Source organism: Spermophilus citellus (genome assembly GCF_964194105.1).
Source record: "Spermophilus citellus genome assembly, chromosome: 9".
NCBI classification, from domain to species: Eukaryota; Metazoa; Chordata; class Mammalia; order Rodentia; family Sciuridae; genus Spermophilus; species Spermophilus citellus.
This window is the reverse complement of record NC_138191.1, coordinates 108,424,223-108,452,182: the sequence shown is the minus strand read 5'-3', so window position 1 is coordinate 108,452,182 and position 27,960 is coordinate 108,424,223. Positions and strand designations below refer to the sequence as shown.

General features: G+C 56.2%; 1 protein-coding gene and 1 long non-coding RNA gene across 3 annotated transcripts in view; both read left to right on the top strand.

The window, feature by feature from the left end:
- The first annotated feature begins 1,136 nt into the window (after positions 1-1,136).
- The window catches only part of LOC308655196, a 39,007-nt gene continuing 12,183 nt past the window's right edge, over positions 1,137-27,960 (top strand). For both annotated transcript variants that reach the window (XR_014023410.1, XR_014023411.1), the window contains exon 1: positions 1,137-2,340. This is a non-coding gene — a long non-coding RNA (uncharacterized lncRNA). The remainder of the gene's footprint in view (positions 2,341-27,960) is intronic.
- On the top strand, positions 3,387-25,206 carry FOXO6 (forkhead box O6). Its single transcript, XM_081305084.1, has 2 exons — positions 3,387-4,694; positions 23,015-25,206. The coding sequence occupies exons 1-2, from the start codon at positions 3,519-3,521 to the stop codon at positions 24,281-24,283; spliced, it is 2,445 nt and encodes an 814-aa protein (XP_081161210.1). The 5' UTR covers positions 3,387-3,518; the 3' UTR covers positions 24,284-25,206.

Genomic DNA, 27,960 nt, shown 5'->3' with positions numbered 1-27,960 from the left:
CATCTGTGGAAGCAGCTGGAGGGGCCTCGGATCTTCTCATGGGGCCCTCCTTGCTATACTGTCCCTTCAGCTCTGCCTCCCCAGCTCAGCCCCACCCGCTTCCTGACACTGTCCCTGCCTGGGCCAGGCCTGGGCCAGGCCTGAGCCACCCTGGAGACACTCCCAGCTGTCCTGATATCCCCTCTGGCTTCTGCAGACACTTTCGGTCCCAGAGGCTTCCTCTGGGGCACTAGCCCCTCCCTGCCTTCCAGAGGTGTCCCCAGACATCACCCCTGTGCTATTCTTTTTACCCTGACAACTGTGGCATCAAATGTCAACCAAAGTCTGCTCAGCACAGGCAGGATGGGATCCTTGATAACTGTGTGGTTTGGGGGTGTCTTCCGGAGCCCCCCAAGAGGGCCCGGGAGTGACTGGGTTGGAGAGGTCTGGCTCTGCCCCAGCAAAGCTCTTCTTCCCGAACCTTGGCTTCTCTGAGCCGATGGAAGGGAGGCCACTCTCTGCTTTCACTGGGTGGGGGGTGAGGATCAGGGAACACCTCCAAATCTTGTGCAAGTGGTAGCAGCCAACCCTGAGCGTTAACTGTCTTCCAGGTGGGTTACGGAAGGGGTGGTAGGGTCCACAGCAGCTCCACCCTCAGGCCTCAGAGAAACCTGTCTTCCTGTCCTCACTTGCCCTGGATGAGCTGGGAGAGCTGGCACTGAGCACTGGGGACACGGGCTCTGGCGGGCCCTGACAGCTCAGCAGTGGCAACAACAGTGGTGGCAGGGTCTATTCTGGGAGATGGGAGGGGCCAGGAGCTGAAATAGGAGGAGGAAAAAGAGCTTGGAGGAAACAGTCCTTGAGGGCAAGGGGAGAGGCCCTGTGGCCAGGGTGGGGGTGTCTGCCAAGGCCTCCGTTCGGAGGAGTCCAGTGTCTGGGCTTTTCATGGGTGGGGGTGGACCTGAGGCTAGGATTGCGCTAGGCTAGTTTGGGGGGAGGCGTAAAACTTTGCAATGTGAGTGAGTCAAGTGGGTCAGGCACACAAAACAAGTGTGCTGAGCGAGTGTGCTGGCACTGGAATGCATGTTTAAGTACTCCAGAAGGTGTGGAAGCAAGCAGGCCTGCATGTGGAAGGAGGAGGGATGAAAGGGTAAGCAAGTGGGGACTTGTTGGTGACAGGAATGAATGTGGGAATGAGTGACAGGGAGGCTACACGGGAGCTGGAGAGCACCCGTGGGGGAAGGGAGTGGGGGCAGGGGGGCCAGAAAAACTTGGGAAGGTGTGGGATGAGGCTATGGAACTGCACCTGAGTGCAGGACGCGTGATAAGTGTGGAAGTGAGTGTGAGTGAGTGTGAGTGGATAAGAGTGTGCATGATAAGAGCAGGTGGGCGTGTGTGAGTTGAGAAGCAGGAGGGGAGATACAAACAAGGACAGTAAGAGAACCAACTAGCACTTATTGAGAGGTTGGGGCTGATAATAGACATCTTATTTCATTTTTCAAATACCCTGTGAAGGTAGCTCTATTGTGACACCCACCGATAGAGTAGAAAACGGTGGCTTGGAGCAGTTAGGCAACTTGCCCATACTTCTAATCACTATTAGACTCGTTCAAGACGATTTGTGAGCAGGAGCCAAATTGTGATTGCACACCAGTGGGTGTATTGAGTGTGTGTGTGAAGAGAGAGGGACAGAGAGAGATGAGTGTGTCAGACATGGCCCCAGAGGAGAGGCCAGGCAATAGCTGTGGACACTGGGCAAGGCAGGGCCCAACAAAGCCTGAGTCAGCTACCAGGACATCTCTGCCAACCTGGCTTCCTAGCACTGCAGTGGCAGCCTATGCCAGGGCCCCCAGCTAAGATTCCTCCCAACCCTGGTATGGCCCCAAGCAAGCTCCCATCTCATGCTTAAAGCTGGGCCAGGGCTGAAGGCTGGCAGGAGGCTTGCCTGGCCTCCAGGTTACCGAAGGGACAGCCCCTATTGTGGCCCCCCCTAGGCAGGGAGGGTACATGAGAGCTATGGAAGGGGGTCCAGCAGTGATTTCAGTCCCTTGTGGCCTTAAACAGAACCACCTGGAGGGTGTGTGTGTATATAGGGGGGCAGCCAACAGTTCCCATGCCCACCCTTGCCTTTGGGATGTGACTCAGGCAGATGCCATGCCAGGCATCTGCAAGCTGGGCCTGCTCCCACCCTGGGAGGTGAGGAGGAGCCCCTTCAGCCCCACCCACATCCTCATCCTTAGCCCTACTCTCTGGGCCCTAAACTGCAAGAAAGGAATTCTCCAGAGGACTGTCTGCTATGATTGAGGCACAGCCCTTCTACCGCCCAGAGAACTCTGCACATTCTGCCCCTTCAGGAATCAGGTATTGGCTAGAGAGATTAAGAGCTTGGGATTCTAGACCTGGTCATTCTCTCTGGGAAAGTCATCTTCCCGTTTGGCCTTAGTTTCCTGATTGGCAAAACAGGAATATTGTGCTGAAAGGATCCAGGCATTGCTAACAGAGCAGCAAGCCATCTGGGCAAGCAGGCAACAGAGTCATATGAGAGTTGGGGTTAGAGAAGTGTCAGGGTTAAGTTGATGTTTGAACTGAGTTTTGAAGAATGGGAGGGAGGCTTTCTGATGAGGGTCTTGAGAAGGGGAAAGCATTTTCTAAGCAGAGGGCATACCCCAAGAGAAGGACGGTAGGTGGAGTGGTGGCTAAAAACCTAGCCTATCACCCTATGGGATGAGGTCATGGACTGCCCAGCCTCTCAGCTAGCCTCTCCCTTCTGAGGTCATAGTGATGATCTGATTAACATCTGACTCCTCCACTCGTCTGTGTAGTATGGACCTCATTTGTGTCAGTGATTTCTTTTGCTATAGTGCCCTGGACATAACCGGGGCATCAAAAGTGCTCAATAAGTATAGGTTAAACAAATGAGAAGCTTTTCCCCAAATACTCTGAACTTTGAGGTTAGCTTGTTTCAACAGGCCTTGTGAGAACTTCCCACAGATTCTAAGACAATGGTTTCCAAAGTGTGATCCCTGGTGCATCATCTGAAAGCTTATTAGAAATGCAGTCTCTGCTCAACCCAGATCTGCAGAAACAGAAACTCAGGGGCTGGGGTCTAGCCATCTGTTTTAACAAGCTTTCCAGGATGATTCTGCTTCACGTTGAACTTTGAGAACCAGAGTTCTAAAACTACCCACAGGCACCATAAGCATCCATGAGAACCCATTTGCAGATGGAGAAGCTAGCATGTGGCAAAAGCTGGCCTAGAACCCAGGTATTCTTGAACGATTCCTTTTCCCCAGTCCAGTTCAAGGCACAAAGAAAAGGACAGGGGCCAAGGTTCTTGGAACCAAGACTTGGAAACATCAAGGGTCTAGATACAGAGGGCGGGGCATTCCTTGTGGGGGGGAAGAAGGCGGGGCCAGGGCTCTGAGTCCCGCCCCAATCCCGTTGCCCCGGGAAACCCCGGGTTGTAACAATAACCCGCTGACGCGCTTCTGGGAGGGATCCTGTCGAGTCCGTGGGCGGGGCAGTCCTTCCGCGGACCAATGGGCTCAGTCAGGTCCCGCCCCCCGCACCACCTCCCGGAGCTCCGAGCAGGGGGCGGGGTCGGACTTGCCTCTTCTCCCCTGCTCCGTAGGCGGCGCTGTGGCGTGCAGGGGCTACGATGGGGTCGCCCTGAGTTGGGAGCTCCGCGCGCCCGCCCCAGCCCGCAGGCGGGGCACCCGGGCAGGCCGAGGATTCCGCGGCCGCGGGCGAATACGCCCCGCCCCCTCCCTCGCCGGGCCCGCCCCAACCCCGTCCCCCGCCCGTCCCGAGGTGCAGCCGGCGCTGAGCGCGGCAGGCGCGGGAGCTGGCGCTGGAGCCGGAGCGGCGGCGGCGGCATTCACGGGGCGGCGGCGGCGCGGGCTCCGGCACGGGCTCGGGCTCCGGCATGGTGCAATCCAGCCTCGTCCCGGGAGAGCGGGGCCCGTGCGCGGGGCCGGCGCCCGGGGAGTGGCGGCAGCGGCGGTGGCGGTGGTGGCTGCAGGCGCAGGCAGGCGGCAGGTGCTAGAAGCGGGGCTGGGCGACGTGTGTACCCGCTGGGCTCCCGGGCCGCCGCCCCCTCACTGTCCGGGTTTGTCCTTCTTTTCGTGCTCCCCAGTGTGTCCAGCCCCCTGCCTCCGCGTCCCGGCCCATGGCGCCCCGCGGTTGAGCCGGCGCCGCCAGGGACCCCTCCCGTGGGCCTCCCCGGGGCGCGCAGATCCCGGAGCCGCCCGCCCACCCTCCGCGGAGCCTCCCTCCCCTCTACGCCCGAGTCGGGCGGGACCATGGCCGCGAAGCTGCGAGCGCATCAGGTGGACGTGGACCCGGACTTCGCGCCGCAGAGCCGGCCGCGCTCCTGTACCTGGCCCCTGCCGCAGCCCGACTTGGCCGGCGACGAGGACAGAGCTCTGGGCGCAGGGGTGGCCGAGGGCTCTGAGGACTGCGGGCCGGAGCGCCGGGCTACGGCCCCGGCAATGGCCCCAGCGCCGCCGCTGGGCGCGGAGGTCGGACCGCTGCGGAAAGCAAAGAGCTCCCGGCGGAACGCGTGGGGGAACCTGTCCTATGCCGACCTCATCACCAAAGCCATCGAGAGCGCCCCGGACAAGCGGCTCACGCTCTCGCAGATCTACGACTGGATGGTCCGCTACGTGCCCTACTTCAAGGATAAAGGCGACAGCAACAGCTCGGCAGGCTGGAAGGTGGGGGCGTCCGGCTGGGGAGGGGGCTGGGGATGCCGATTGGGGCTTCCGTAGGCTGCTAGGTGGGTCTGGTCTCCAGGCGGGCCGTCAGGAGGGGCCTCTGGGGCACCCCCAGGGGTCACGGAGTGTGTGCCCAGGGCGTGGGGCTGGCCAGCAGACAGGCAGGGGCGTGCTGGGAGCAGCTGTGTGTATGCTCCCTCTCGGGGAGGGATGCGGGGTGGGAGGTCTGGTAGGGTGACAAGGGACTGTAGCTTTGAGGCATCCCTGAGGAACATCCCCACCCCATCCTTGGGGGCATAGCAGAAGAGCGGATTCCCAGGCCACGGACATTGGGGACTTCCCTTTGCTTCCCTGAGTTTGCTTTGTACTCTTGTTTTACCCTCTCCACTAGGGCACCCTTTTTAAAGAGCTAAAATAATGACTTGGGGCCAGTGGCTGCTTTCCCTCCCAAATCTCTCCACTGCCCTTCCTGGAGCCAATCCTAGGGTGAAGAGTGCAGACCATGGGCCCACAGTTCTGTCTGGCCCCAGGAGTTCACCCTGGGGCACAAACCAGCCTGGGATGAGGAGCTTGGCAGGTGACCTGAGGTGTGAGTTCTCCATGGGGCAAATGCTGCGTGCCCTTTACCTGGGTCAGCATGGGGGACTGGTGATGACCCCTGCTGGTGCCAGGGTAGGGTGTTGAGGGCCAGGGATCTGCCCCTGTCCACCCCAGGCAGCCTGTCTTCCACCTCCCTGGCTCTCTGAGTCCAGATGCATTTAGGGGCTGGGGAAAGGTCTAGGGTACCCCAGGGAGGCCTCTGTGCTAGAGTGGAAAGGGGGGAGCCATCTTGGGAGAGTACAGGGTCCGGGCTTGATTGAATTGTGACTGCAGACCCAGCTCTCCTCTGGCCATCTTGTCTGTGCCTTTGGGTTAAAGGGGTTGGAGGGAGGTTGTGCCTAAGAGGTGAGCTGTCAGACTCTCAGTGGGAGAGGGGCCTTTGTGAGAAGGCATGCCCACATCCAGGAAGGGGGCTGTACTCTGTAGTGGCTGCCAGCAGAGTCCAAGGAAGGAGGTATGTTAGTGGACCTGGGCAGTTTTAGGTGCCCATAGCAGTATTGTAGTGATCAGGTGTCCTGACCTGGGAGCTCATGGTTCTCAGGCTTTGTACTGGCAGCTTCTCTGCATCTTGCTAGCCACAATGGGGCAGGGACATGGGCCAGAGGAATAGACCTGAATCTCCTTCCCCATCCCCTCTCTGAAACCCTTAAATTCAATCCCCACCAGAATACATCCTCCCAAGTGCACCCTGGCCTTCAGCTTTGCTCTTACTTCCCTCCCTGCTCCCCAAGCCTTTGCCCACCTTCGACTCATCCCTGTACAGACTGATATTCACTATCCTTAAGGCAGAGTTCAGATGCCTCCTCCAAGAAGCCCTCCCTAACTCTTTTTAGCTAACTTGGGACTCCCTCTCCATGCTTGCATTGGGCATTAGTCATTTGTGTTCTGTCTCATTTCCCTTTCTTATCTCACCTTTGGAAGTCAGTGACAGTATCAGCCATTCTGTGCCGACAGCACCCAGCATAGAGCCTGGCACCAAGAAGCCATTAATGATGTGCAATGAAAGAGTGAAGAGAGAAGTGGATGGTGCAGAGGATGTGTAGTTGGAATCAGTGGAGAGTCAGGTGGGCCAGAGTAGGCCAGGAGGGCTTCCTGCAGGAGGTGGAGCTCCAGCTGGGCTTGATGGATGAGGGAGGATGGGGAAAGATGGGCAGAAGGGGACCTGAGGCTGGAAGCCAGGAGAGAGCTGCAGTTCATTGAATGTCTTGGGGCCAAGCTCTGTGCAGCCACTGCATACATCTTTAATGTTCTCAGCGGTCCCTGAGGTGAGTTTTACTCTGACCATTATCAGAGGAGCACTCTTAGTCCCAGAGTGGAGGAGTTAACTGCATAAGGTCACACGCTTAGAAAATGGAAAAGCTGGACTGCAACCCAGGTGTATCTCCTTCCAGGGCCCCACAGAGCCTCTGGAACATTGTCTGCTGGCAGCCTGGGGTGAGGATGGGGGAGGTGCTGAAGGCTTTTGAGCAGGGACTAGTATAAATCCTAAAATGAGGTGGCAGTGTGCTTGAAGATAGTTTAGTCCTGTAAGTTCATTTCTCAGATGGTGAGACTGAGGCCTTGAAAGGGGATAGGACTCTCCTGAGGAGTTCAGTGACTGGCAGATCGTGGACCAGAGTCCAGGTCTCCCTCCTGCCCATTGGATGTGGTTACCACCGCACCACACTGCTAGGGGCACACTGGCTTTCCCTGAGCCTGGCTCCTGGGTTGGAGTCCTGGCAGGTCCTGGGTCCTGGGCTAGAAATTGGAGAAGGAGCCTCAGGCTTGGACCCCTGTTCTAGGCCCTGGCAGAGACCACCTAAGTACTGAAGGGGACCTGCCTCATACTATTCCTTCAGTGGCTGTCCCCTTCTGCCCCCCCCCCCCCCCCCCCGCTCCTCAGGAGGCCTCCTTTCCCTCCCATTCTTGGAGCTTTTTGCCCCTGTGCCTCTTCCCCCCCCCCCCTTCCCAGTAAATTCCTCCAGAGGACTGATGGAGGAGCTATCCCCAAGTTTCAGCTACTCCCACATTAACAGAGGCTGCAGTACACTTCAGGTGCCCAGATTTGGGCCTAGGCCCATTATTCCTTCCTCCCTTCCCCATCCCAACAAAAGCATTGAACTTGAATCCCTAGGGTGTACCAAACCCTGCATTCCATAGAGTGAGGAAATCTTCAGGGTGCATTAGGCTCAGCCAGTTCCACACCCAGGCCCTGAGTTTTATGGACAGGAAAGGCTGGGGGTGGAGCAGGGGCTCCTGGAAGGTGGGTTAGATATCCTAGGGAGCCAGGCAGGTCCTCACAGAGGAGGTAGCACTTATCTGAGCTTCCTTCACTGGGGAGGGAAGAATTTGGGTGATACTCTTTGGCAGGGTGGGGGGTGTTGAGTATACTCAAAGGCAGGGAAGTAGGATTGTACATGTTGGATTTAGGGAACATTTTAGGTGTACCAGGCTGGAACCTAGGGTCCCCCAGGCATGGCAGGGAGGTAGCATGGTAAAGGTGTGTGTGTGTGGGGGGGTGGTAGTCAGCTCAGGAAAGGCTGATGTGCTAAGCCTTCACCCTATATGATGTGGAGAGGTAGTCAAGTGTGCTGAGGACAGCAACTGGAGGAGGCAAGACCAGTAGCAGGTTCAGAACACCCAGAGTAGGCTAAAGCCTAGAGAAAGGCTGTGCTCAGTGCTGGGAATCTCACCCACGGGGCTTGTTAAGTTTCCCTTGGGTTGAAGGGTCTCAGGCCTAGGATCTGGGATTGAACAGGATGTCCCCCTCTTTCCAAGGTGCCCTAAGAGTGTGACTATCCAGATAGAGCTTGGCTATCCCTCCCTCTTGGCTCCTCCAGTTGCACTTTTCCTTAGCTCTTGACCCCTCCTGGAAGCCTTCCAGGCTGTTCTGAGTTCTGGAGCTCCTTTTACTTAGAGCTCCTGAGTTGTTCTGTCTCCTTTTGTGTTTCCTGGCTGCCAGCTCCTTTGGGAGCTCCCAGGCCAGGCCTGGGCACCTCCCATTCCTGTCCCCGGGCCCAGTGGGGAGGAGCACAGTGGATGGGGACTTCCCCTCTCCTTCAGGGAATAGAGCAGCCTGTCTGCTGAGGGGTGGGTTCAGAAGAGCTGGTGCTACCCCAGTCTGGCCCAGCCCTGCCCAGTAAGTTCCAGGTGGGAAGGGAGGGACTGATCGGAGGGTCCAGGAACAGGGTCCTGCTACAGGCTCTGAGCAGTGGTTGTGAATGTAGGGCGCCCCCTCCCTCTCCCCTCAAGCCTGCTCCAGCGGGGCTCCCTCCTCCTTTGTCCTCCGGGGATCCCCGTCCCCAAGGGCTGGTGGGGGTGCAGGAGGAGGCGGTGTGAGCCCCGATTGGGGGGGTGTCCTCACCCCCCTAGCTGCACGAGCGAGGGGCTGGCAGCTGCCCGCCTCCTGGGCACGGGCCCGTGCCAGCCGCTCCTGGCACAGTTGTTGGCACGCCCGGCAGACTCCCACGGCCACCTGCTCACACCCACCCACGAGCGCTGGCGCGCTGCGGGCCCTTCCGGCTTCCCGGGCCTCCCGGAGCCCCTCCCCCGCCGCCGGGCCGAGCCGCCACCCCAGTCCCCAGCTCCCCACGGACCCCTCGCTCGCCGCCCGCTGGGTGGCCCCCGCCTTCACCCCCACCGCGCAACTTGGGGAGCTCGGGAGGCGGGGCCGCTGGGGCCTCCGGGGTAGCCGCGCCTCGGGGGAAGGGGACCGGGAGGCAGGCAGACAGACCGACAGACAGGGTGAGGGCCCCGCCTGCCACCTGGCGCCGCTCCAGCGGGACGATGGCGGGCAGCGCCGTGCCAGGCGGTAATTGCAGACAGACTAATTTAAAGAGATGAGACGGTTATTTTTAACTCGCGTTAAGGTAATGAACAGCGCGGGGGGTTTGCGGGTTCGAAAGTTCAGCGCCCCCAACCCCCACTTTGTGCGGATCGAGGGGCCCCCTTCTCTGCACGCCCTGGGGTCTCCAGGCTCGGAACTGACTCGGGATAGGTGGGGAGGGAGGCTGAGAGCCGGAGAAGCCCTCCTGCCAGAGGGCAAGAGGGCCAGAGGGCCGGGACGCGGCATCCACTAGCCAAGCGCTGCAGTATCAGATCCTCCACACCTTGCTTCCAGGTGGGGAAATGACTTAACCTGAGGTCACACACCCAGGAAGTGGCAGACCTAGGAACTGAACCCCATTCTAACAACCCTCAAACTAGAGCTTTTTCTATGCTGATGAGTAAGACTGGGGATGGGTGGGGGCTGGAGAGAAGGGCTTGGGTTTGGACTTTGAAAGGATTGAGGACTTTTTCCATGTAGCCTACCTTCCCCTGTCATTGAGTGGCAGCCAGTGATGGCTACCACCTGGGGTCCTGGGGTCTGTGTCCTGTGAGGGCTGAGGGGGGTGGTCATGGACTGTGGCTGCAAGCCTCTGGGATGGGGGGTGCTTCAGCCGTAGGGGAGCCCCTTCTAGCCTTTCTGCTTCTATAACCTCCCAGCGGATCCTCAGGTCCTCCCCACTCCAGCTGTGGGCTGCCTCCCACTTCTAGGCAGGGTACCTGGGGATCAAGGAGGGTGGGGCATGCTAACCCTCCACCTCCAGATGGGGCTTTGGGTATCTGAAGAGGTGTGTGTGTGTTGGGGGGTGGCATGGAACCCACCGTGCCTTCTTCTCCAGCTCAGCCCCTTCCAGTGTGCTCCTGGTGACTGGGAACTCTTTGCCCCACTGCTGCCCATTCTGTTACTCAAGAGTGTCTTAAAGCTAAAAGAACAAGCTTCTTCTGCACAGCAATGGCCCATCTCCTAGAGCATCACTCAGGGTGTCCTGGTGCAACACTTTGGGGTCTCTTGGAGTCATCTGTGGGATCAGGGCTAGGTGAGAGTAGACAGAGGCCCTGTGGGGCAACCCAGGCCAGTGTTGGGCTAAAGTGAAGCTCTCTTTCCCGTTCAGGTCCTCAGTGTTGTCCTTATCTGTGTCCAGAGAGCCTTAATTCAGCCTCTGGGTCTTTCAGTGCTGTGACTTATAAACCCTCTGGTTCTAGGAGCCATGAGAGTTCACTGAGCAGAGGGGACATAGTACTGAAAGAACTTCTCATGGTAGACACATGTGGATATAGGCATGGACGATCTTGAACTTGGGACTTCTGCTTAGAGATACCTGCCCTGTCCATGACATGTACCTTGGTGGTAAGCATTCTCTCCCAATGAAGGGAGTGTTCATGGCAGTCCCAGCTGGCCCCCAAATCAGGCAGATGGGGGGGGGGTTCAGAGTGTCGGGTGAGTATTAGCTCAGGCTCCGGGGCCGGGTAGGGTGCTTAGGGGGACAGCTGGATCTGGAGTGCCCCCCTTCTCCTGGCACCCTGGTTACCATGGAGACCAACTCCTGTTTAGGAGGGTTTGGCTGTTTGCTGCCTCTCCCCACCCCCCAACCCATATGTGGAGGTGGGAGGGGGTCCAGGTGGCGTGTGGGGGAGGGGCCTCCCACACCCTCCCCCTAGGGCCTCCCTTTTTGCAGAGAGAAACCTTTCTGGTCTCTAAGGGGGGTGCCTCTTGTGGGAAGGGGAATGAAATTAAGAGATTAATGTCTGGGTGCTAGGCAGTCAGTTGAACACTTTGCCTACATACATTCTCCTGCCACCACCAAACTGCCAGGTATCCTTAATAGCCCCATTTCACAGTTGAGGAAATGGAGGCAGGAAGAGCCTGGCTTTAGATGCAGACAGATCTTTCTGTTTCTGCCACATTTCTCCACCTCCTAGTGCCAGAGCTGTCTCAGCCCCACACACCAGCCAGCCTCCTGCCTCAGGGTCTTTTCCTCCTCTAGCACCCTCCAGGGCTCCTCAGTGACCCTAGGAGCCAACCAAGCCCAAACTTCTCAGTTTGGACCCCTGGGCCCTTTCCTGGCCTGTCCAGCCCTGGCCTCCTTTCCACTTTCCCTCTGCCTCTGATGCAGGTACCCTGGATTTGCCACCTTCATACCTAACATTGGAGTTCTCATTCCATACCCACTGCCATATGCTCACTGCAGCAGCTCTCCTTGGCTGATCCCTTGGGAACACCCCTCAGAAAATAAGTGGGGTGCTTGGGTGGTTTGATTGAAGACCCACCCTCCTGATGATTCTGGAGCCCAACATGTCTCCTTGAAAGTTTCTGCTTTAAATCCTTACTAGTTCACCAACCTGGCTGATGATCAGAGGTGCCTAAAAGCTTTTTAACAACACAGGCTTCCGGTCCCCATCTCAAACTCTCTATGTCAGACTCTTAGTGGCTGGGCTCTAGAATCTATATTTTAATAAGCATGTCTGGTGACAGTTCATTCAGAAATGGTGCCTTAGATGGTGGCTTCCCAGCCTCCTGCTTGTCCCCCCTTTTCCTTATTTCCATGTGCATGAGCTTCTTCTCTAAGTAGCCTACACAAGGTTGAGCCTGCTCCTCTCCTCACTCCTTGTGGGTCCTCTAAAGATTTGAACACCATGCAGTCAGTTTCAAGGGACTGAGTCACCATCCCAGCATCTGAGCCCACCCCCATGTCCTAGAAGTCATGTTGTATAGGACAGGGATGGAAAGAATGGAGGCTTTGCCACAGCCGGGAGGGGAAAAGTGCTAGTAAATACTCAGCAAGCTGCTCTGGGACTGGAGTGGCAAAGAAACTCATAGTCACAACCCCTATCCTGCTGTCACTGAGTTGTTGAAGGAGAGAAGAGGAGCTGACACACAGCCCAAGAGCTGCCCCAGACCTCAGGTCTTGTGTGATTCCTCAGGCCTAGCCCCTAGACCCATCAAGCCTTCCAGTTACCTTCCTGTCTTCTGATCCTTGCTTTAACCACACTGGACTGTCCCAGCTCAGGATTCAGCCTGCCATGTGCTGACACAGACATTCTTTCATTTCATTTTCACAGCTAAACTGGGCATAATGCACATTACTGTAACCCCAGGAACTCAGGAGGCTGAGGCAGGAGGATCACAAGTTCGAAGCAGGCCAGCGCAGTGAGATCCTGTCTCAAGTAAAAAGTAAAGACATGGGATGTAGCTCAGTGATACAGCACTCCTGAGTTCAATCCCCAGTACCAAAAATAAAATAAAATAAAATCCCAGTCACTCTTTGATGCTGGTATTGTTACTGTCCTCACTTTGTAGATGAGGAATTCATCAGAAAGAGGCTTTAACTGCATCCTACCATGTAGCAGCAGTGGAACTCCCCACGACTAGTTCTACCCTAGCCCAGTGCCCTGGCCAGCCCATTCTAAGCTCACTTTCCTCTCCTTCCCCACCCCATCATTTTCTCTTTTGTCTTGGGGAATGGTCCTGGGTCCCCAGCTTCCTTTCCCAGAGAGTTCTCTAGGGGGAGGGACAGACCAACCTGATGTTCACTGGGATCTAAGGCTCCACCCAGTGGGCACCTGTTGTGTGGTGCTGCCTGGAGGGAACTAAACCCTGATCTTACAGGGCCTGCAGGTCAAGCTGGGGAGATAAGATGAGGACATTGACTCTGATTCAGAATAAAACTTTCTCAGGGTCAGAACACAAGGTCAGAAAGTCAGCTGTGGGTGCTTGGAGGTGGGGGAGAGGAGCCAGATAAAGAAGGTCAAACCCTAAGAACTCCTGGGGGAGCCCAGCAGGAGTCAGGAGAAGCAAGTGAGTTGCCTTTGATGGCTAGGCAAGGAGCCCACTCCAGGCTGTGAGGATAGGGATGACGGGGGAACACTCAACTCAAGGGCCATGTGGGGAGAGGACAAGCGGGAGGGAGTCTGGTCACCTGGTGTGAGCCTGGTACTGGGATGCAATGGAGAAGATGAGCCTGAGACAAGGTGGAGGCCAGAAGAGGCCAAGATGCCAACCTGAGACCTCTGCAGCACCTTTTTGGTACTTGAGACTCTCAGGTGAGACAGAACTGGATGGTTAGGAACCTGGGAGGCAAATGGCAAAAGCAGAGCCTAGTTCTACTTACCCTTTGTGGAGCCTGAGGCAGCTGAGCCTCAACTTCCTCCTCTACAGATTGGATAATAATAGGACCCTGTTCAAGCTTTGTTGTGGGGATTACAGGAAAAATACATGTCAAGTCCCTAAGAAGTCTAACCAGATGTCATTACTACTTGCTTCAGGAAAGAAAAGGAACCATCTCCCCATGTACTATGTAGGATAGCCCTCCCTGGGCTCTGACCCTGAGACACACTGCAGTCTGTGTGTGTGTGCATGCATGTGTGGGAGGAATCCCCTCCTAACACCCCACTTTCTGGTCCCTGAGCCAGGGATTGGGGATAGCCAAACTCCCTTCTGCTCTTTGATTCACTGCTTTGGAGCCTCCAGAGCCTTCCCTGCGGCTCAGGGAGGCAAGCAGAGCAGGTTTTAGGTTCCCCATTTTTACAGATGAAAAAATGATTCGTTCAAGGTCACCCTTGAGCCTATGGCTGCCTGTCCCTGGAATTTTGGCTCATCTTTGCCCCACTGGCAGGCTGTGTGACCTTGGGCACAGCCCTTCCCTCTCTGGCTCCCAGTTCCCCTCCCCCAACACTCTAGGAAGCTGTGAGGCCTCCTCCTACTCCCTCTGTGCCCTCCCCTGTCCTCAGCTGGCCTTGCCACCTCCTCCTTTTGTAACCTGAGCTGGGCTGTGGGGGAAGGGGCTTGCCCTCAGCCAGAGGCACCTGCCAGCTGAGCAGATGTGAGGGGATGAAGGCCCCTGGAGGAAAGAGAGAGCGCCTAGTCTGCAAGGCCAAGGCCAGGCTGGGCAGGCTACATGCAGCACATCCAGCCCTGGCCGCTGGCCTCTGCCCCTGAGCCTGCCCTGAGTACTTATCCATTTTCAGCAGACCATCATGGCACGCCAACATGTCCTGAAGGACCTCCGAGTCTCCAGAAGAAGACAGATGGCAGATGAGGCTTGTGCTGTGGTCTGGGTGGGCTGCCCTGGGTTCCAGGAGCCCCCCTGGAATGGGGACAAGGGCCATGGGCCGCTCCTGGGGGCAAGGCCAGTGCCTGTGCGGGTGGCCGTGCCCCTGGGAGAGCAGATGGTTCTTTTGGCATTGTGCCTACTCCTCCTCTTTCCCCTAGGAGCCAGCCTGCAGGGCTGGGGCACAGCTGCTGGGCCCTCCCCAGAGCCAGGCCTAAGGCAGGGATGGGTGAGGTCAGCGCAGCTGCTCCCAGGGCCTGGGGCAGGGGAGGGAGGTTCTGTCTGCAGGAAGGGTGGGGCTGTGTTTGAGAGGAGCACCCGGGAGGGGTCTAAAGTTTTGGCTTTGCCTTTAGGGGTTCTGGTTTAACCCTGGGTTAAATGGTGAAAGGTCTGTAGAGCAGTGCTGAGCCAGTGGGGGCAGTCCCTGCCCTTGGAGTTCCACAGGTCTGCTCACTAGAGGTGTCTCAACATGGGAAGATGAGCAAGGGTCCTGGGGACGATTTCGCAAATTCTTGCACCACCACTCACACTATGTGACGTCAGTTTCTCACCTGTAAAGTGGGGATAATAAACCAATTCAGAGGGTTATTACTCAGTAAGATGGTGATTGTTGGGTGCCAGTGCAAGATCCATGATAAAGCTTCAATAAATGCTAGTCCTTTCTCCCTTCACCTTGCTGCGGAAAGATAGTGAGGCCCAGGGGAAACTAGGAGACAGGAGGTTCAGGTAGGACCCTAGCAGGGGAGGGGGGGTGGCAGGGCCTGGAACACTGGCCTGAAATTTCCTGAACAGAACCTGCACAGAAATGCCAGGCCTGGGGCTGGGGATGTGGCTCAAGAGGTAGCGCCCTCGCCTGGCATGCGTGCGGCCCGGGTTCGATCCTCAGCACCACATACCAACAAAGATGTTGTGTCTGCCGAGAACTAAAAAATAAATATTAAAAAAAAAAAAGAAAAAAAAAAAAAAAAAGAAAGAAATGCCAGGCCTGAGTGGTTCACGGCTGCTGAGGGCTCCATCCTGTTGACTGCCTGTGAGCCAAGGGTTGCCCCATGAAGTTCAAGCATGCAGGCCAACTTGTACACAGACTCTGGCTACCAGTTAGATCTGCAGTAGCACTGCAGTGGGGCTTTCAGAGGGATGCAGAACAGAGAGAGAAGGGCAAGAATACTGGGAACAGGGTGTGCAGAAGCCCAGAGGGATGGACATCTGGGGTGGCTAGGGCCTAGATGGACCTGAAGGTTTAGGGGTGACAGGGCTGGAGGGCACCAGTGAGCTCTGGAGTGTCTATCTGGAGTTGGAACCAAGGCCATGAATAACAAGGGACCATGGGCTTTGAGAAGGGGCAAGCTTGGACTCCTGTGGCTGGCTTGCTTGCTGCCCAGGCTAGGTGTTGAGTTTCTGTCCTCACTGGGGAAGGGGGATTCGCCACAGCATTACCCTTGACCTAATGCCTGCCTTCAACATTGAGTTCCTCATAGACCTGGCTGCCCCTCTGTGTTCTGCTGCTGATCCTCAGCCCACTCACTTGTAGGCACCATGGCCGAATGCCTCCATCTGCCCTTTACCCCTCTTGCACTGCAGACCCTTGTGCCAAGGATTTGCACATGGCCTCAGGACCCTGAGGTCATCCATGTTACCCTTTCTGCTGAAGTCTGTCTGGACTGAGCAGCTTCACCCAGGCAGCAGGACAAGGGACATTCAGGGAGTTGTGACAGATGTATGTTCCTGGACCAGGCTGGGTTCCCAGAGTGGGATGAAGGGCAAGGAGTGGAATGGATAAGATTCTTGACATGTGAGATTCCCCTGTGGCTATTGGGGTTGTTGTCCCCTATACAGGGGAGGCCTAAGGTCACTTAGGTGAAGCTGGGATTTCCACCCCCCACCTTTGACCTCTTTTTTTTAAAATATTTTTTTCATTGTAGTTGGACACAATTCCTTCCTTCCTTCCTTCCTTCCTCCCTCCCTCCCTCCCTCCCTCCCTCCCTCCCTCTGAGGATCGAACCCAGCTCCTCGCACATGCTAGGCGAGGGCTCTACCGCTGAGCCACAACCCCAGCCCCTCACCTCTCTTCATGCAGGGAGGGAGGGAAGGAGAGAAAAAGAAGATGGGCATCCTGGAGGGGGCCAGACTTCTCTCACTAGCCCCACGGTGTTTGTATTCTGGGGAAGCACTAAAGAGAGGAGCTGAGTCACGGTCCCTATCGGGCAGGCAGGGTTAACATCCTGAGGGAGGGGCTGGGCAGAGACTTTGTGATTGAACATGGAGAGGCATCTGTACCTGACCTCTCAGACTTGGGCGGTTGGATACAAGACTTAAGTCTGAACTTGGGAGGACCCTAGAAGCCCCTGGGTCCCAGGGAGGCAAGGAAGTAGCACAGGCATGGTGGTGAGTAGGGACATAATGCTTGTATCTGGTAAAAGCCAAGAGAGCTTGGGCTCCAGAGCCAAGGCCACTGGGTGGGCAGCAGAGCAGAGTGCCCCCTGCCACATTGGGAGATGGGGCGGGAAGATCCCTGGCTTTGGCACTCAGCAGCAGCCCAGAGATCCAAAGTTGGCTCTGTCACTTTCCAGCTTGAAAGCCTCAGGAGTCATCTAACCCACCCAAACCTCAGTTTCCCCCTTGTAAAATATCAGTCCCTGCTCGCAGGACGGTTACCAGGATAAAAGAAGCTGGCCTATGTCTGGCATGTGGCAGGTGGTGCCTTTCTACAGCCTCAGTATTGGAAGCACATGCCAGTGGTGTGCTGGAGCTGGCTCACACTGCCTCATGGAGCTGATCGGGCACAGTTCTTCCTGGTTCCACACTTGGCGACATCATGCTGGCAGCTTCCAATGGGCAAAGATAGTAATATCTACACCACAGAAATCAGCAAAAGCTACAAATCACATCAAGTGGGTTTCCCCCCTGCCCATGGAGAGCTGTTATGTATTTGCCAGCACGTAAATGTGCACCCAGGAATGGTAACCTTCCCTGCACCCCGGCCCAGGATCACAGAATCAAAAGATAGCACAGAGAGCATAGGAGTGCATGGGAGTCCATGTCCCAGAATTCTTCCTGTGGGCCCTCTTTAGTTCAACTGGAGACAAAACAGGAGGTGAGGCAGTAGTGGGGGCTCTGGCTAGGCCAAGCAACCTAGAACACAATCTATGGTCCCTTCTGGGCCCGGAAAAGTTGGATACAGTTATAGCACCAGACAGCTCCCTACAGGCAGGCAGGGGACAGAGGATGGGGACCTCTTTTCTCTCCACAGCTCCTCCCACCCCCAGAGATCTGGCAAGCCCTGGCTGGAGAAGTGAGATTGGATGAGGTTGAGCTGTCAGAGAATGAAGCTGTGCTGGGAGGAGAAATGAGGCTGTACTGGAAGATAAACGAGGTTGTACTGTGAGGGGCTGAGGTGGTACTTGGAGGCAAGGTGAGGCTGCATTATGAGATAAATGAGGCTGTACTGTCAGGGGATGAAGTGTACTTGTCGGAGAGATGATGTCCTGCTGGATCAGTCGGGTTGCACCATCAGAGAACACAGCCACACCACAGGAGGAAGGCGCGCGTGTGACTTCCAGGATAAATGAGGGTGTCCTGCTGGATAAATGAGGGGGCCCGTCAGGTGAATGAAGTGCTGTTAGCAAATGAGGTTGTACTTGCTGGATAAATGGGACTGGTGTGCTGGATAAATGGGGCTGTGCTGTCAGATGAATGCATTACCGCTCGTGGGCGAAGGGTGTCCTGGGAATAGATGAGGGTGTCCTGCCCGATAGATGAGCTGCCGCCATCAAATGGATCAGACCCTGTCCGTGAGAGAAGTACTGTGGGCAAGGTCGAGGTGGTTCTGTCTCTGCTGGGGCTCCTGGGGTGCCTTCTGGCGCATGTAGAGACCTCGGTGTGAGCACACCTGGGTCAGCATGGGGAGCAGGGTGGGGGCTGGGGAGGGCAGCTGCCTGCGCACATGCTAGGCCCTCTGGAGCTCTTCTGCCCGAGGCTCCTTTGGTACTATAGTTCATGACCTGCTCCACCTCCCTGCTTGTTCCTCATTCTGTCCTATATTCTATTCTCAGCCCAGTTTGAAAAAGCCCTACTATGCGCCTGCCAAGGCAGTCTCATTTAATTCCCCTTACAACACAGTATTCTCTCTCTCTCTCTCTTTCTCTCTCTCTCACATCCATGCATGCATTCATTCCACAAACTTTTAAGTGCTTAAAGTATGTGCCAAACATATGGGGTACAGTTTTTTTTTAAAAAAAGGACAAAAACAGTACCCTCATGAAAGTTATATTCCAATATAAGGACAACCAGACAGCTGTCCTTGATTGAAAGAAGATAAATAAATTATGTATAGGTTGAGTATCCCTTATCTGAAATGCTTGGGACCAAAAGTGTTTCAGACTTCAGAGTTTTTCAGCTTTGGGAATATTTACATAGACTTTACCAGTTGAGTATCCTTAATCCAAAAATCTGAAAGCCAAAAGGCTCCAAAATCTGAAACTTTTTGAGTACCATGACACTTGAAAAGTTTCAGAATTTGGAGCACTTCAGATTTAGGATATTTGGATTAGGAATTTTCAACCAAATATTTAGATAGTGATAATTACTTTAGAAAAATTTAGAGTAGGGTAAGGACGCCAAGAAATGGCAGGGGAGAGCAGCAGTATTTGAGTGGTCAAGAGAGACCTCATTTCGGAAGGTGCCATCTGAACTTGAAGGAAATGAGAGATCTCTGCGGACATCTGTGGAAAGGTGGGATCCTGTCTGGCCAGCTCAAGGGACAGGAGGAGTGATGGAGCAAGACACTTGAGAAGTCATGGAGGATCTGTGGGTCTGAATAAGATGGAGACTGTGGGAGGGATCTGGGGAGGACTGGACATGATCTCAGTTATGGAAAGGACCATTCCAGCTGCTGCAGTGCAGTGAATGAGGAAGCAGGTGGCTGCTGGAGAGATTGGAACTTCAGAGCATCTTGCCCCTGGGTTGCACTGTTCATGGGTGTTGGAGCTGACACCAGGTCTTATGCACTTTGCCCTGTACCAGCTTCACCAGCCTCCTCTCACTGGTGGGTGAGGCTCCTGGGGGCTGTTCTTCCTGGCCCAGGTTCTGAAGGAGAATGGGATGTGCATGGGATATCATCCACTGTCCCTTTTCCTCTGCCCCCAGCTGGCCTCCCTGGGTCCTTGAGTGAGGGAGGTCCTGTCTCCCATCAGAGCATGGACCAGATCTGGACGTAGGTGTGGGAGATATGAGGCCCCAGAAGCTGGGCCCAGCTCTGGGCACCAGGGGAGCCCGGGCATGCCAGGGCTGTGGCTGTGGTGGTGGGTTGCTAGGCAACTCCAAGAGGGAGCCCTGGTTACTGCTGCCTGGCAGAGGCATCTTCCTCCTCTACCTCCCTCACCTCCTCCATGGCCTCTGGCCTCCCAGGAGGCCTTGTGTGAGAGCCAGAGTTGTGATCAGTGCTTGCCACTGGATCTTGGCTGGGAGCTCTGATTGGTACCAGGTAGCTGGGCCCTGAGGAGCCACACTGGGATGCAGGGCCCTGGCTTCTCTCATGGGGCACAAACCAAGGGCAAAGCCCAGCTCAGCAGTCAGAGGTCTAGATCCTTAACTTACCTCTGAAGCATCTCCCTGCATGACCCTGGTCAGTACCAGGCACCCCTCTAGGCTTCAGCTGCTCCATCCATCTGGGCTGCAGGATCCCTCCCCAAGGGCCTCATTTTCTGAGAGAGAGGGTGCTGAGTGGGCAAGGCTCCAGGCTAACCCTCCCACCCGCACTGACTTGAGTATGTAACACTTAAGTTTTGCATTAAATTTCACTTACGAAAGAATTCCATTGCTTTAAGAAAAATGTTTGAAAACCTCTGGACTGGATGATACCAAGGATTTTTGGTGTCAAACTGAAATCCCCAGAAAGGTCCCCAGAGTACCACTGGCCTGTGTCATCATTGTATAGGTAGGAAAACTGAATCCTGGATGGGAGGAGAAAGTCAAGCTTGAAGGAAGGGGAGGAGCACCGAGGTGGGGGTCAGGCTCACATCCTTATTCCAACAACAGGTCCTGGTCCACTTTGGGCAAGTTCTTTCTTTTCCCTGGGTTGGACCAGCCATGGTGTCAGGCTTGGGCTTGACCTATCAGGTACTTGGCTGGGTAGGGGACCAAGGGGAGAAGGATGCAAATCTTTGTAGGCTTGGAGCATGTCTTGAGTAATCTGAAATATTTTGATTCTACAGAAAATGGAGGTCTGGGAAATAGCTCAGGGGTAGAGCGCTTGTCTAGCATTTGTGAGATTCTAGGTTTGAACCCCAGCACTGAGAAAGACAGAGGAACAATAACATGTAGATCTACTGCCCCATACCCTCTGCACTTAGGCCCACAGACATGTAGGGATAGTTTACATGGAAAGTTTGAGGAGCACTGGGATACTAGCTTCCTAAGATTCTTTAGGAATTCCCTGACACCACTTCCCTGTCCCACGCAGAATGTTATATCCTTTAGACTCAGTAATACCAACATGAAATCAAAATCTGGCCTGTGCTTACCAAGCTGTGTGACTTTGGCCGTCACTCAGAGTCTCTGAGCCTACTCTTCTCATGTTGGGGTAGGGATCCCAATCCATGATTCTGGAGTCTTACGTAATAAAGTGAGATAAGTACTGGCTGGGCTGAACAGGCTGGTGCTGCCCATGTGCTGGTACCTGATGGTGTCCTTCCTCTCCCCACCCCCCAGTGTTTTGAGCTGGGCTGGCAAATAATGACATTGATAAAGAGGTGTTACCTGATGGACCTCCAGCTGGAGAAGTGGAGAGGTGGGAGGTGGAGCCTCCAGCAAGCTGACAGTTCTTTGGGGAAAAGAACTGAGGCCTCCTGAGGACCCTGAACACAGGTGTGGGGGAGGGGCCTGGGAGCCAGGTGTGGGGGCGGGACAGGAAGGGGGTATCTACTTGAGGGAACAGGGATCCCTGGGGTCCAGTTCCCCTCCTCTCCAAGCCCCAGAAGAAGCCAGGCAGGGCAAGCCTGGCAAGCCCCAGCTGTTGTCTCCCAACCCAAAAGTGCTAGAGACAGGGAGCCTGGGGCCCTGAAGAGTCAGTCAGGACCTGGAGCTGGGGGAGCAGTGGGTGGAAGGTGCCCTGGCAGCAGGAAGGACCTCCTGGAGACCGGTGGAGAGGAGGCAGGAGGGAGTACCCTCACAGAGCAGTGGCTGTGAGTGTAACTGGGAAGATTAAAGGATTACAAGCAAGTCTTCGACCTGGGCAGAGTCGGGGTACCCAGCATCACTGCCTAGCTGTGGTATTATGGGCAAGTTAATCGTGCCTCTGGGCCTCTGTTGCCTGATAGATGAAGTGAGGGAATGTCAGCTTTCTAAGAGTGGTTGGTGCCTAGAACAGCTTCGCTCAGGACAGGATGTGAAGGAGATGGAAACAGAGCAGGTCTGTTGAGTGGTCTAAGAGGTCAGATCTTCTGGCCAGAGTGAAAGATTTAATCAACATCTTTGAGTACCTGGAGTGTTCACCCAACACTGAACCCCAGATTAGTTCATGTAATGATCTAACAGCCTTATGAGGTAGTTATGACTGTGGCCCATTTTTTTTTTTTTTAGAGTGCTCAGAGATTGATACATAGCTATGGTCACACAGCTAGGTGGTCAAAAACCTGGCTTCCCGCCCTGCCCTCTGATAGCCAAGGTCATGCTGTTTCCAAAGCAGTGGCCAAACCCAGGTGGGAGGCCCATGCTACTTCAGATTCCTATGGGAGCCAGGCCAGTGGAGCTCTGGACTCCACCATCCCAGGACAGGTCTGGCCAAAGCAGGCAGAGACCTGGGGAGCCCTGTAGACTGGCACAGCAGAAATGAAGAAGAGAATAAGGGCAAGGGCAACAAAGGTGAAGCCACAGAGGTACCCAGGGACGGCAGAAAGGGCTTTGGAGCCTTTAAGTCACTTCACTTCTCTGAGCCCAGGTCTTCTTGACTGTAAATGGGGAGTATGTAGGCATTGTGCACAGGACCCACTAGAAAGCGGCTCTGAGGGCAGAGCTGAGGCAGGTGGATCAAGAGGGGTGGGCAGGCAAGTGAACTGGGGTGACCTGAAGAAAGGCACTGAGCAGGAGTAGGTCCTGAGGCTTCCATGGCCAAATGTTGTCCTTTGTAGGACCCAGTCTCTTTGGAGTTCAGAGGAGCTGGGGGAAATCTCTGAAAAGTCTTAGGCCTACATCCTGGTTGGGGACCCCCAGCTATTCTGCTTTGGCTGGCCAGGCTGTCCCAGCAGTCCCAGCAAAGGGTTAACAGTCTTCTCTACCTGCAGTTGCATTTTAAAGACACGAAATTAAAGCAGGTAATTTATTCTCCCCACACACGAAAGAGCAATTAGTTCTAAACAGGGCTTAATCAGTCACCGCGAGATTGATTTCTGGAGCCCTGGGTTTTCGGGCTCCTGGCACCATGCCAGACTTGGGAGGGAGGGGGCGGACAAATGAGCCGCGGCGGCATGAGCCCTTACATAATCTGCTGGAGGTTGGGGTGGGGGGACTGACAGCTTGACTAGCCCCGCGAGGGGCTTGGCTGTGTTGGGGAAGAGGGGGATTCCGCAAGCACCCAGTAACCCTCAGCTCCTGGAAAAGGCTAGGCCCAGAGCTCCAGTCCCACCCTCTGGGCAGTGTCTGGGGGTAGAAGGGTGTGATTAAGGGTAGAGGCTGGGTATTCTGGGTTTGTCCGACCTGATACTTACACCTGCACCCCTTCTTCTCCCAACCCCTGCACCCCGTTATTTCCCTTCCTCTCCCTACTTCTCCATTCTCTCACTTTTTTCGACGCCCCATTCCCATCATTCCCTCCTTTTCCCATGGCCTTCTCGCTTCCCATTTCCCTACCCATGCCCTTGTCTCTGGCCACAGAACTCCATCCGGCACAACCTGTCGTTGCACACCCGTTTCATCCGCGTGCAGAACGAGGGCACTGGCAAAAGTTCCTGGTGGATGCTGAATCCTGAGGGTGGAAAGACGGGAAAGACCCCGCGGCGCCGGGCTGTGTCCATGGACAACGGGGCCAAGTTCCTTCGCATCAAGGGCAAGGCAAGTAAGAAGAAGCAGCTGCAGGCGCCCGAGCGAAGCCCCGACGACAGCCCTCCGGGCGCGCCTGTCCCTGGGCCTGTGCCTGTCGCGGCCAAGTGGGCTGCCAGCCCGGCCTCGCACGCCAGCGACGACTACGAGGCGTGGGCCGACTTCCGCGGCAGCGGGAGACCCCTGCTTGGGGAGGCTGCCGAGTTGGAGGACGACGAGGCCCTGGAGGCCCTGGCGCCGTCATCGCCGCTCATGTACCCGAGCCCTGCGAGCGCGCTCTCGCCGGCGTTGGGTGCGCGCTGCCCGGGGGAGCTGCCACGCCTGGCAGAGCTGGGAGGCCCGTTAGGCCTGCACGGCGGCGGCGGTGGCGCGGGGCTGCCGGAGGCCCTGCTGGACGGCGCGCAGGACGCGTTCGGGCCTCGGGCCCGCGCCGGGACGCCTGCCTACTTCGGCGGCTGCAAAGGCGGTGCCTATGGCGGGGGAGGGGGTTACGGGCCGCCAGCGCTGGGCGCGCTGCGGCGCCTGCCTATGCAGACCATCCAGGAGAACAAGCAGGCCAGCTTCGCGCCGGCCGCCGCGCCCTTCCGTCCCGGAGCGCTGCCCACCCTGCTGCCGCCGCCGCCGCCCGCGCCGAGGCCCAGCCCGGTGCTGGGCGCGCCCGGGGAGATGGCGCTGGCAGGTGCGGCAGCCGCCTACCCCGGCAAGGGGGCGGCCCCGTACGCGCCGCCGGCGCCCTCGCGCAGTGCCTTAGCCCACCCCATCAGCCTTATGACGCTGCCCGGAGACGCGGGCGCCACAGGCCTGGCACCACCCGGCCATGCCGCCGCCTTTGGGGGCCCGCCCGGTGGCCTCCTACTGGACGCGCTGCCCGGGCCATATGCGGCCGCAGCCGCCGGGCCGTTGGGTGCCGCGCCCGACCGATTCCCGGCGGACCTGGACCTCGACATGTTCAGCGGGAGTCTTGAGTGTGACGTCGAGTCCATCATCCTCAACGACTTCATGGACAGCGACGAAATGGACTTCAATTTTGATTCAGCCCTGCCTCCACCGCCTCCCGGCCTGGCCGGGGCCCCGCCTCCTAACCAGAGCTGGGTTCCGGGCTGAGGACCGCCTCCTGCGTCCTGGGTGCCCGGGTCCCTTCCCCAGGGGGCCTCTGTCTTCCCATCCTGATCCCCGGGTCCCCAGCCCCAATCCAGCTCCACGGGGAGGATCCAGGAGGCAGCCCCAGCCCTGCTAAAGACATCGCTCGGTAGTTGACCACAGAGGGAAGAGAGAGGGAGGGGCTGGGGCACCCCACCTTTCCTGCCCCAATTCCTGAGACCCCCTCCCCCCGGGGCAGAAAGCCTGGGAAAGGAGGCTGAAATCTGGGCCACGTGGGAGTGGGAAGGAACATGGTGGGCCACCTGGTTTGGATGCTGGCGGGAGAGGCCAACTAGGAGATGGGGCAGGGAGCGATTCCGAATCTTCAGTTTCATTTGTGGAGCCCTTGAGGTGACGTGATGCATAGCCCACCCCACACTCTAGTTTGATTCTCAATTGACACTTTTCCCTACTGGCCTTAGCCTCACCACTGGAAGCCAGCAACCCTCTCTTGAAAACTCACTCACACCCACCTATTGCCCCCATCCCAGCAGTCCGAGGTTGCCCTCCGTAGACCCCCATCCCCATGGTTCAGCCGCTCCCTCACAATCTAGCCGCCCCCATTCCCACCCTAACCCAATGGCAGTCTGTCCCTCTCTTCAACCCCCACATCCCCAGTACTGGTCTCAGTCTCTTCAGCAGGCCTCAGCTCTGGATCCACCACCCCACCCCATCTACCACCCCTTTCTCCGTGCCAGTCCTGGCCCCTCTCCCATATTTATAAGTGTCCCGTCGGGGCGGGCGGTGGGGGCGGCGTCCCCGGTGCGTATCGTAGGCAGTGTACTGTGGCCGTGCCGTCAGCGTGTGCGTGTGCGTGTGTGCCGTGTCCAGGCCGTGTAGAGTGCATTGTACAGCATATTTTCATGAATAAAATTGTTTTAAATATTTCCCGCGCCTTGGCTAGCAGAAGGGGCGGCGGTGGTGAAGGATAATTGTAAAGGATTGTGGGGGTAAGGGCGATAAGGATCCCTGTGCCAGCCCCTACTGTGGCTTTGGTCTGGGTGCACATCAGCATTCTCAGGTGCTGGTCTGCTCAGCATACCTTGATTAAGCGCCTACTGAGTTCCTGATGCTGGCTATATGCCTTACGAAGCTCTGCACCTGTTCATGAGAACAGGTAGGGGAAGTTTCAGACCTGGGGAGATTACCCTGAATTAAGCCTTTGAGGTTGGGACAGAGGGCACAGGTATTTTCTGAGAACCTGTTCTGCCAGGCCCTGTGTTGGGTGCAGTTTTTGTCCTCGTAGATGAGAAAACAAGGTCAGAGAGGGCAAATAACTTGGGAAGGTGGGAAGAGAATCCTTTGAAGGTGCAGACTTCTGTTGAAGTCCTCTGGGATACCAGCTGTGTCACCTTGGGCACAGTTTCAACCTCTGAAGCCTTGTTTTTGTCATTTAAATCATAGCATTCATAGTAGCCCCCATCTCAAGTAAATAAGAAAGGTATATAAAGTACTCAGTACAGGTCTTGCACTCAAAAATTCCTTCAGTGATAATTAGTGAGGTCCTATTAAGTGCCATTTCTTATTTGAGGCATAGGGACTGCCACAGACAGCAGCATTGGCACAGCTCTGCCTTGAGGAACTTAGAGGCTTGTGGAGGACATGGGTAGGTAGACAACTATGGATGGTAGCTATGATGAATGGAAGAGCAGGGTCTGCTGTAGGGGGCAGTGATGAGCTGGCCCTGGAGCAGGAGCTGTCTCAGCTGAGCCTTGAAGGAAGAGTTGGTTTAGGGAAGGGAAGGGATTCAGACAGAGGGGAAAAGCCAGAGTGGAGAAAGCACGTGGCTTCCATAGGCAAAAACAGTTGAGCGTGGCTAAGGCTCAGAGGTGGAAAAATTGCTGGTGCAGGGAGGCAAATGGGCTAGAATGGGCAGCAGTGAGAGAGGCAAGGGGTGCCAATGGTGGATCGAACCAGGAGATGGGCAAGAGCAGTGGGGATGGGCAGGAAATGATGAGTTCACATGTATTTTGGATGTAGACTCATGGGAATTGGTGGTGATTGGTCCATGGGAGGTCAAGGAGAGGAGGCCGTGGTGGTAGAGTACTTGGGCAGACAAGGCCATTCCCTGACATGGGGAACATCAAGGAAGAGAGAGTCCCCCTGGGATATGGCCTGCTCATCAGCCACAGACATCCTCAATTTAAGTTACATGCTATGGGATTCCTCAGGATTTGGGAGGGAGGATGGGGGCTCAGGGACATTTCTACTGTGCAAATAGAATTCTCTGACATTGGGCAACATGTTGGCCTAGAGATGTCCACCTGGTTAGCAGGGACAGAACCCAGGAAGGCATCTGGACTGGAGAGGGAAGTCAGAGAATCGGGAATACAGAGGTTGTTGTGGGGGTGTTGGGAGTGGAGCATCGCAGAGTGGGGTGAGCAAGGAACCAGCTCTGCTCTGATGAATGCCTTAGGACCCCTTGGCACAGGAAGGAGAACCCATCCGCTGAGAAAGAGGATCCGGGGGAGATGAGAAGGAAAACAGGACACAGTGGGTCCTAGAATTTGTGAAAAGAAAATGGTCCTAGATAGGGTGCCCAGTACTTTTGCCTCCAAGAGCCTCACTTTCTTGGTCTGCAAGATGAGGCAGCAGCACTTGTCTTGAAGATTTGTTCAAGGAGCAAATAGAATTGGAATCATTGTCTGAGGTCACTACTAGCAAGGGGCAGACCAGGGCCCTGGCCCTGACTGTATACCTCCAATGCCCAGGTTCTCCTGGGGCGCCTGTGCCCCAGGCAGTGGCTGTAGGCAGGGAGCTGGACCTGCACAGGTTGAAGATCAGATCTGGGGCCTGAGACCTCAATGGTGTGCTATGTGGGTGTCCTTGCAGGGTGGGGAGCACACAGAAACCGACAGGCCCTCGCCTGGGACAGATGCCCCAGCTCTACCCCATAACCAGACTCTGAGATGGCCCAGTTGGGTCTGGACTCCATATGGGCTGTAAAGCTGCCCCCACCCTAGGCTGATGGAGGGTGGGCTGCTGTGTGCATTTGCAGGTCTGTGTGTGTCCGTGTGACCCCATATGCAGCTGTCTGTGTGGGCTCGTGTGTGTGTGTGTGTGTGTGTGTGTGTGAATGATGGTGTGTCCATCTCTGAGTGTGCCTGCACGTGTGTCTGGGGATATGCAGGCCAGGCCTGTGCTAGTGCTCTCCTGATTTCCACATGTGTACCGTGTGGCTTCCTCTGTGGGTGTGCCTGCCTGTCTTGGCACACAGCTCTCTCTCAGGAGCTGGTGTTCCCCTGCTAGGAGTGTCCTCTATGTTGTTTGTTGGAGGGGAGGGGAGGAAAACAGAGGGACTGTCCAGGCCCTGGGATCCAGCCCAGCTCATGTGTAGGAAGCAAGAGACCCCCTCAGAGTCATGACTGAGCTCTGCCTGACTCAGGTCAGTGATAATTCCAGAGACAGTTTCTGTCCTGCTGGGCCCCAACGGGAGAAAGGGGGCAACACCCCTACAGCTGGGGGTCTGCCACTGGCCCTTTGCCGCCAGCCTTGGAGCCCAGCAGACGCGCCCCCCTCTATGCCCACTCCCTGGGAGGCGTCTGACACATGATTTATTCATAAAAAGCCATTATTTGTGCCAAAGAAGAACTGAGCTGCTCGCTTTTTAAGTGCTGATAATGCTCTCAGCCTCCCAGCTC